Raw genomic sequence first — 9,431 nt, 5'->3', positions numbered from 1 at the left:
AACAATCCCAAAACCAAAGAGGACCCAGCAAGAAAAAACAGAGTCAACGAGTGAATCTGCTTGGAGACAGGGCCGGGGACTGGGAGATAAGGGAGGAACGGGAGAATCCATCAGTTTCAGAAAATGTTCCTCATTGACACGGACTGTGCTCAGCCAAGGCCCTGCGAAATTCCTGAACACGGAGAAGAAGAACAAAGACTGAGCAGAGCCGTGAATATCGGATGTTACACAAAAGGGGGGCGCATATTAACGAGGACATGCAGGAGGCGGATCGGGAAGTCGGAACTTTCCAAGGACCTTCGCCACGGGGCAAAGGGACAGGGAGATGCAGAAGGGAAAATCAGGAGAAAAAGGAGGCCGCGTCCTACAACAGCTGGAGAGACCCCCCGGCAAAGGCCGCACGGCCTCTCCCTTTGTTCAGGAATAAAGTCACTTTTACAGGACTCCTCGGGCTCCTGTGGGGACACAAACCTCTGGCGACCTCTGGGAATTTTCCCGCACAGCCCCCCCCGGGGACAGGGCGGCCACCTCCGTCCTCCCCACAGGAACCGGGACGAGCCGGCGCTGCTCCGGCAGCGGCTCCTGCCGAGGCAGCGGCGGGAAGGAGAGCGCGGGCAGCCGCTCCCGCAGCGCCCTCAGGCCACGGGCAACACGGCGCCGACACGGCACAAGGAACCCGCCGGAGCCCCCTGCCGCCCCCTCCGCCCGCAGCCAGCCCCGAGCCCCGGCAGAACCGAGCGCGGCTCCCACCTGCGCTGGGGCCGCCTCCGAGCTCCGCCAGTGCCGCCTCACCGGGCCCCGGCCGCTGCCGCCGCTCCCGGGCCCGCACACGCGCTCCCACAATGGCGCCTCTGCCCAGCCACGGGCGCCCGGGGGGCGGCCCCGGCAACGGGCTTGGCCCCGCTCCGCCCAATCAGCGCGCGCCCACAACCGGCACTGACGGCACAATCAGCCAATGGCGGCGAGCGAGGCCCGGGCTGTGCACACGGCCCACACCCGCCCCGCGCTCTCAGGCCCCGCCCCCGGGCTGTGGGAGGGGAAAGCCGCAGATGAGGAACCGCCCTGGGACGGGCCCGGGCCCGAGTCGGGATTGAGCTGGAAGCACAAACAAAGTTCTCCGCACCTCCCGGCCCGCCTTTCCCAGCCCTGCGTGTTCGCTGCCACCGGCTCCGAGGAAAGCCCTCAGTTCTCCCGGCCCTACTCAGGAGCATCAGCGCATGGCTTTGATTTCGCCAAAAAAAAAGGGAAAAGCCCCAAGGCCCTTGGGCTGAGTGGAGGAGGGGGGAGATTTCTGGCAGAAAACTCCCAAAGTCGTTTTTTCCCAGAGTTGGCAGTTTGCCCTCGTGGTCCCTTGTGTATGACCGGCACTACGATTCTTTCAGGAATTTCAAAGTCTCCCTCTTTTAGTGCTTGTGGTTTTAATCGCACCCAGTGGTCATGAGGGTCGGGGGGTATAAATCAGGTTCTTTGTCAGGATCAATAGGTCCAGGATCAAAGGGATCCTCCTCTGGACCATCTTGATCACTTTCCTCGCTGTCACAGTCGGCAGTGAAAAGCCTCACGGAGCTCAAAAACACTTTTTTCCTGGGCAGACATTCCTTGACCCATCGTCCCCTGCAGCAGCTCACCTCCAAAATCCCAGAGTGTTGGCTCACCTCCCATCTCTGGAGGGGTTCCTTTTGCCAGCTGTCATTCCTGCTTCTTTCAGCAGCACTTTGTTCTGCAGGGCTCCGTCACACGGGGCACCATTTGACGGCGATTGACAGAGAGACATGGACTCCATGGGGTGCAGGCATGAGGCCGTTTATTGATACGCCTGGCTGAGTTTATATACCTTTTCATTATAGAACAGGTACTATTGCCAAGTACATTGCTTTAGTCATGCCTCGCACTAACTAACACAGGTATGTGCTGTCTCATCTCAGTCCTGCTTGCTAAGCACATCTTGTACCAAGCACATCGCTGTCTCTTACATTCCTTTCTCAAACTTCTGCTTTCGGTTGCCAAGGCTTGAGGCCACCTGATGCTGACATGTCCATTTGTGTCATGAGCTGAGCAGTGCTCCCAGCTCGGCTCTCTGGCTGTATTCCCACAACTGGGCAGGTTTTTCCCTTGCATGGAGCCTTCCCCGTGGCCCTTCTGGCCTTCCCCAGGCCCCTTCTGCCCTCCCGCAGAACCCGTGGCATTTTCCACCACACACAGTTTGTGACCCAGAGTCGGCTGCAGCCGAGAAGGCTCCAAGCAGCTCCTTCCAGGCTGACTCTGCAGATGCCGAGGCTGCTCTGGGCTCTGCCAGGGCTCTGCTGGGGCTCAGCTCTGGGCAAGGCTGGGCCCCCTCTGCCCTGGCATTGCTCCAGGCAACTGAGTCGCAGGGGGAGAAGGACGGGACATGTCAAGGGAGTTGAGGTTTAAGGGAGTTTTTATTCACAAAGCCTCCTGTAGGATCATCTGTGGATGGCGGGGAGAGGGAACTCTGCAGAGCTGAGACATTCTAGAACACGTGGTTTTATTGCAAGGGTGGTGGGTAAAAAGGGACTGCCTTCAGCCACCAGCCTCAGCTGAAGGGAAGTCCCAAAGAGAGAGGGAGAGAGAGAACAAGAGGGTAAGAGGTAAGACAGGTGGCAGGGGTCAGAGCATAAGGGGCAGGAGCTGAGAGAGGGGGTGCAAAGAGAGAAGGGAGCAAGAGAGGAGAGGGCAAGAGAGCTAGAGAGAGCAAGGTCCTTGTTCCAATACATTATGTCTCCTTTTGTATTGAATATTCTAATTTACACTAACCAACCAGTACAAGACACAGAATCCTATAGAATCTACATACAGCCTATAGGAACTACTACTTTACCATACTGTGTTACATTTTAAACTCTAAAACTACTCTTTAGACTTTTCTCTTTTGCTACCTTGACCTTTGGGTCCCTCAGCCAGCAGTAGGGTATTGTTCAATCAAAAGGGATTCCCCTTCAGCTGGTTAGGCTGTTGTTTTCAGGTAATATAGCAACTAAGGATCAGTATTCTACAACTCAAAGCAAGCTTTTATTTCTATTTTGATTGTAGGATTCATATTTTCAGAATCTTTTGCTAAGCCAACATATTTGTAAGGTTTCCCTGATTCATCTTCCCCAACAGCCGCCATAACAAACAGGGTGTCATAACAACCATTACAAACAGGGTGTCATTACTACCATAACTAACTAGCAGAGCTAACTACCATAACTATCTACTTGTCCTAACTACTGTAACAAAGGCTGCTTCATGTCCTCTGCTGCTCCCTCAGTGTCTTTGCTGCAGCGATCAGAGCAGTCAGGCTGGAGAGAGGCTCAGCTGATGATAAAAATGGGTGCTGCCCAAAGGATCAAAAAGAAAGAAATGAACCGTTACTTTCCAAAGTCAAGTTCCTCACAGGCTCTGTTGCCACAGGACAAAGGGGAATGGATTTTAACTGAAGGGAGGGAAGCAGGCTCAGATTAGATCGGAGGAAGAATTTTTTCACCAGGAGAGTGGGGAAACACTGACAGAAGGTGCCCAGAGATGTGGGAGGTGCCTCCTCCCGGGAAACATCCAAGCTCAGGTCAGGCAGGGCTCTGAGCCACCTGATGTGCTTGAAGATGTCTGTGCCCATTGAGGGCAGCAGGCCCAGATGACCTGGAAAGGACCCTGCCAACCCAAGCCAGGCCAGGCTTCTGCTCGCTTTGTGTGTGAAAAGCAGCGAGACCGGAGATGATGGGAGAGGGCCCCACAAGAAAAGCCCTCCCTGGCTCTGCCGTTTCCCCTGCAGCCGCCGGGCACTGACCTGCAGCAGCTCCTGGGCAGACCAGCGCCGCTCCTCGTCCAGCTCCAGGCTGCACTCGAGGAAGTCCCGCAGCAGAGCCGACAGGCGCCGGGGCTCCTGCAGCCGCGGGGTCCCGTTCTGCCGGATCAGAGCGCGAGCCTGCAGGAAAGGCAAACACAGCGCTCCGCCAGCTCCCTTCACACCCACAGCTGCTCACATCCACCCCGGCTTCTCAGCCCCGGCTCCAGGGGCACTTTCCTCCCTGCCACAGATGCTGCTCCACAGCTCATTTTTCTAGGCCAACCAAAAATCCCAAACCCTGGTGCGGCCACAGCCATTGCAGCATCCAAATGATCATGCCTTGAGAGCCAGTCTCATTGCCTGACTTTGTTAGGAGGAACCTCCATCAGAAATAGCACATTTTGCTTCTCCAAATCCGGACACCAGCTTTACAGGCCATTTTCAGGAGTCACTGTGGTCTGACTGTGTCATTTCAAAGGGTTCTCACATCAAATGCATCTCTGCAGGGCCACTGACGCTCAAGTAAATTCATTCCTGATGCCCCATCCCAGAAACTGCCCGACAAGAAACAGGTTTGTGTTGCTGAAAGCTCAGGCTTGGTGACATGGAGAAAGGAGCTTGGGATAGGAAAGAAACATGTTAGACTATGGGGATGTTAAAGAATCATCTTCATGTGTTAGACAACTTTCCCAGTGAGAAGAGCCAGGAAGGACTTCCTCTCACAAAACCTGTTTTAGAAACTCCTTCGTAGATTTCTTGGGTTTGGGTTTTGGGGCACGTTTGGGGTTTTTTGCAAGATAACATTAGAGCTGATCCACTGGCTTCATGTTTTCAGGTCATCCTCACAGACAGAAGAGCTGCAACAACTTAAAGCCCAAAGCAAATTGTTGCTGGAGAATGCAGAATATTTGTCTGTGTTCAGGTTCGAGTCCTCTGGGAATTCCCCTCCCGATGTGCAGAAACCTCCAGCTGCTCCTCCCAGGGCAGGGTCACGCTGTGCTCACAGGGCTCTGCAAACACTGGAGAATTTGCCTCTTACCATGGCCCCAGTCTCCTTGAAGTAAGGAGGTTCTCCTTCCACCATCTCGATGGTCACAATGCCAAATGACCAGACGTCCACCTTGGGGCCGTAAGGAGAACTGGTCACAACTTCTGGGGCCATCCAGTGAGCAGTGCCCACCATGGAGCTGGGCTGGTCCTGCTCAGGGCTGAGCTGAGCGCAGAGGCCAAAATCAGCTGAGGACAGAAACAAAGCCTGTCAAAGGCAGCTGGAATGAGGAAACCAATCACAAACATTCCCCACTCTCAGTCTGACAATGCACTACTGAATCCAGCTGGAAAAGTCCTCAGGGCTGTAGCCAAGGCAAGATGGAACTGGACCCTTAAAGAAACCCTCAGCTTTCATGCAGTGGCTTTTACTGATTCCCTTGAAGCTTGAGATTCCAACTCCCGCCCCTCTGGAAGGGCCAGAGCCAGAGCAAAGGCACTCCTGACACTGCTGCTCCTCTCCTGAGCTCTCTGCAGGGGCAGCAGGGGCCGGGCAGGGCCACCAGCAGCACCTGTGGGGCTCTGGCCGTCCCTGGGAAGCCCCACACCCGCACCCCGGGAGCGCCGTGCCTGGCCAGGAACACCCACCCAGCTTGACAGAGCCGTCCATTCCCAGCAGGATGTTGGAGCTCTTCAGATCTCTGTGGATCACCTGGTGTGAATGGAGGAAATCCAGGCCCTGCAGACACTGAGAGGGAACACAAAACACCAGGGTAAAAATCAATGGCTGGAATATAGCACACAAGAAAGGAGAGTTTAGAATTCTGCCAGCAGAAACTTTGCTGTGACAGGCCAGGAGTGCAGTGCATACCAGCTCCAGGCAAATGGTTCAAGGCAAAGCTGAGAACAGCAAATCCAATCCAAACATGACAGAGTAGCCCCACAGCAGGAAAGAGGACAAGAACAGAAGTGCAGTGATGCTGGCAGGCCATTCCTTTCAGTGGCTCTTTCTTCTCCAGCTCATAAAAACAACACAGAAACAAAGCCCTGAGCCCACGGGGAGCCACCCCTGTTCCCCTGCCCTGTTGGGAAGGACCATCGTGTCCAAGCCATGGGAGGCACAAGCAGGATCCCTCACCTCCCGACTGACAGCTGCCATCTCTCCTTCAGCCATGCGTGTGTGTCTGACAACGTCCTGCAAAGTTCCTCCATCCATGTATTCCATCACCAGCCAGAGATCTCCATCAACAAGGAAGCTGGAAGAGGAACACAATGGCCCGGAGATGAATGTGCAGTGCTCAATTCCCCCATGGAAAAGCCTCAGGTGGGGTTTTGTTTCCAGGGCACTTGTCAATGAGGACAGAATCAGATGGAGAGACATTCCTGCCAGGGTGCACAGGCCTTGGAATCTGCACAGTCTAAAGGAGAAGGAGACACCTGTGCAAAAATAGAGGCCTTAGATGGCAAGCAGGGGAAAAATGCAGTTTAGCAACAGCCCAGATCCATGTGAAACCACAACACTTGGCCCCAGCTGGTTCAGCATCTGAACTCAGCAGTTCCACCATTCACTCCAGAGCAAGGCCACACAACTTCCAGAGTTATCCAGGGAGGGAGGCCCTGCAGCACTTGGGATAAAAGTGGTCAACTGTTTGGAAAACCTTGCAGAAAGTCTCTTCAGAAACAGGCAGGGCCATTGAAAAATGGGCAAATGAGGCGTTTCTGGAAACAAGAACCTGGTCTTCCTGGCATCTGCAGGAATGGAAAAGATTTGGGAAGAAGAAGCCAAGGGAAATCATTTCTGCCATGGATTATCAGCACTTATTGTAAGACACAGAAAACAGGGTCAACTTGAAGGAAACACCAAAGCAATAAAAGCACATGGAGGGAGTGAACTGCCAGGCTGTTGCTTTGGGAAGATATGGCCGGGTCAGGCTTTTTCAAAACAGGCTTCAGACTAGGGATGCCAGGAAAGATCAACGCAGGGCCCGTGCACGGGATGAGACCTGAACACTCACCTGTCCAAAGGGTTGACAATGTTGGGGTTCTTCTTGTCCCTCAGGACCAGGGTCTCATTCAGAGCTCGTTCCCAGTTCTGCCCTCTGAGACTCATTTTCTTTATGGCCACCTGAAGGGACATTGCAGACCTTTAACTGGAGGAGTCTGTGGCAGGAGGCCACAGCAAACACGGGGCGAGTCTTTTTGGAGCGACGGAGCCGGGCTGTGCCAAACTGCCCTGGGATGGGACACCAGAGCTCAGCAAGTGCCATTCCCACAGCCCATGGCTCTGCTCGCTGGGGGCTGCTGACAGGACACATGGCCAGAGACATTTGGCCTCGGGAGCTCTGCAGAAATGGTCCCTCAGCCTCAAAGCTCTAACAACATTCTCTGCACCTACACTCTTCTCAAATGGCCCTAGTTTACCACCACTCTTATAATGATGACGGTGATGCTCATTATTATTCAAACCCATTTTGCAAGCAGGAGGTAATTCTGGTTCTGTGAAAACTGAGCAAAATAGCTGGGAACCCTTTAGCAATTCTATGGGGTTTGGTCATGATTTCAAATGCAGCTGCTCTGTTTGGGATTGCGCAACAAAGCAAACACACACATCCACTGCTCAGATGATCTTTGTCACAGGCTGTCACTGACCCCAGCCCCAAACACAACTGCAGGGTTTAGGAGAGAGCTTTGCTCTGGACATCCATCTTCTCATTGCTCTCCCTCTCTCTCTGTGAACAGCTGCAGTAGGACTAAAACCCCAAACTAAGATCCCAACCAGGATCTCTCCTTAATTAGGACTTGAGGTACCCTTTGAAGATAAAACTCAGCATAGAAAAACTGCTAAACAGTGTTCCTGTCCAAGGCTGGGATGGAGATAAATTGGGCCTCAGTCTCCACCAGCTGAGGCATTCACGGTTTTAGATGTGCAGACCAAGGCAGCGTGTCCTGCTCTGACAGACACCGCTGCCCTCCTTGCATTCCTTTGGGCACTCCAGAAGCTCCAAGTCTGTCCCAGCTGTGCTCTGCAGGCTGACCCTGCTCTGCCTTCAGAGGAGCAGCCTGTGCAGGAAAGCTCTGCTGGGCCCCCAAAGCTCCAGCCACAGCTCCCAGCAGAGGGGAAAGCCCTCGAGAGCTGCCGGACGTGCCGGGCGTGTTGACACTGACCTCTCCTGCAGTGGCCCTGTCGAGTCCTTTGTAAACGGCCCCAAAAGCCCTGGAGACAAAAGAGCAGAGAAGAAAGAAGCAGTGCTTTAGCCCTGGGAGTGAAAGTCAGCCCAGACAGGAGATCTCTTCTGCCTGTAGCATTCAGAAAACACCTGGGTGCCTCAGCCCTTCAAACAACGGCGCAGCAGCCACCAGTCCTCTGCCATGCAAGGTGTGCAAGGGAAAGTTGAGGCCAAACATGAAGGAAAAGTGCTGGAGCAAATCCCAAATGTCCATGATGAGTTCCTTTAGTTCAAACCCTGGGCTGGGGTGCTGGGTGTCTAAAGAACTAGGAAAGAATGTATTTCATCCTTTTGCATTTCCTGCCTAAGACCTGCAGCATCCACAAGAGCCCTGCCATCAGGGCATCATGCATTTTCCCCTCAAGGGCAGCAGCTCTGTGTCTGTTACTGAATGTATGGGGTCTGCTACTTGTGCTGAAAAGAGCCCTTCTTAGTTCATCTCTGGTTTCTGTTTGTAAACCATTATACTGATAATCCTGACCGGTGGATATTTTTGGAAGTAAAATATTGGAAAGAAATCTTCTTGAGAACTGTTTTCTGACAGTCACCAGATGGTGAGTTGCTCTCTTAGGCAATCCCAGTCCAGGGACAGAAGATCTTCCAGGTCCTGCTCCTTGCTGCAGGCAGGACACTGCCAGCCTCAGGGGCCTTTGGCGGTGCCATCTGACCACAGTTACCAATTCTGGTCAGGACTGAGACACAGCAGGATCATACCCCAGTGTCTGAAGGCGTTTGGAGCTCTCCTGACTCCTCACTTGATCCTGCACCAGCAGAATACCTGGGCCCTGCTGGTGTAGAAGTAACTGCCTTGCACTTACCCTTGGCCAATCTGCTCCAGTTCCAGGTATTTCTCCGCAGGCTCCCCCACGCTCACGGTGTTCCCTGAAAGAAACCACATGGAAGACGCTCCCTCCCAGATGGAGACCCCGCCTTGCAGCAGAGCCAGAATGGGGCCCCACTCCCTGGGGCCCTTGTTCTCAGGCGGGGAAGGACAATCAATGACTCTGTGACATTCAGCTGCAGAGCAACACTGGGTGCAGCTGATGCTGAGACACACACACAGCCCCTGCTCGGGCACACAGGAGCAGAGCAGACGTACTCAGCTGCCTCAGGCACCACTCCCCTCTCTCCTCTGCCTGCAGGGCTGTGCTGCTGTCAGAACGTTCAGCCCAGGATTCCTCAGCAGAGGGAGGTTCAGTGTCCTCTTCCCACGCAGAGGGAGGTTCTCCATCCTCTTCCCAAAATGCTGCAGGTTCTCCATCCTTTTCCCAAAATGCTGCAGGTTCGCCATCATCTTTCCAACTCACGGGATGTTCGCTGTCCTCTTCCCATGCTGGGAGATGTTCAGCCTCCTCTTCCCAAGCCACAGGATGTTCTCTGTCCTGATCCCACACCGGGAGATGTCCATCATCCTCATCCCATGCCATGGG

General features: G+C 54.0%; 1 protein-coding gene across 1 annotated transcript; it reads right to left on the bottom strand.

Moving 5' to 3' along the window:
• Positions 1-948: 948 nt before the first annotated feature.
• On the bottom strand, positions 949-6,025 carry LOC310923677 (serine/threonine-protein kinase PAK 3-like; the record flags this gene model as incomplete). Its single annotated transcript, XM_083885603.1, has 6 exons — positions 5,913-6,025; positions 5,423-5,522; positions 4,827-5,023; positions 3,843-3,925; positions 1,429-1,533; positions 949-1,027 (listed from the first exon to the last, which is right to left on the bottom strand). Exons 1-6 carry the CDS (start codon positions 5,997-5,999, stop codon positions 949-951), a joined length of 651 nt encoding a protein of 216 aa, XP_083741729.1. The 5' UTR covers positions 6,000-6,025.
• Between the last annotated feature and the right edge of the window lie 3,406 nt (positions 6,026-9,431).

Source organism: Zosterops lateralis (assembly GCF_965231275.1).
Source record: "Zosterops lateralis genome assembly, contig: HAP1_HAP1_SCAFFOLD_191, whole genome shotgun sequence".
In the NCBI taxonomy this organism is placed as follows: Eukaryota; Metazoa; Chordata; class Aves; order Passeriformes; family Zosteropidae; genus Zosterops; species Zosterops lateralis.
This window is presented reverse-complemented; position numbering and strand designations above follow the sequence as displayed.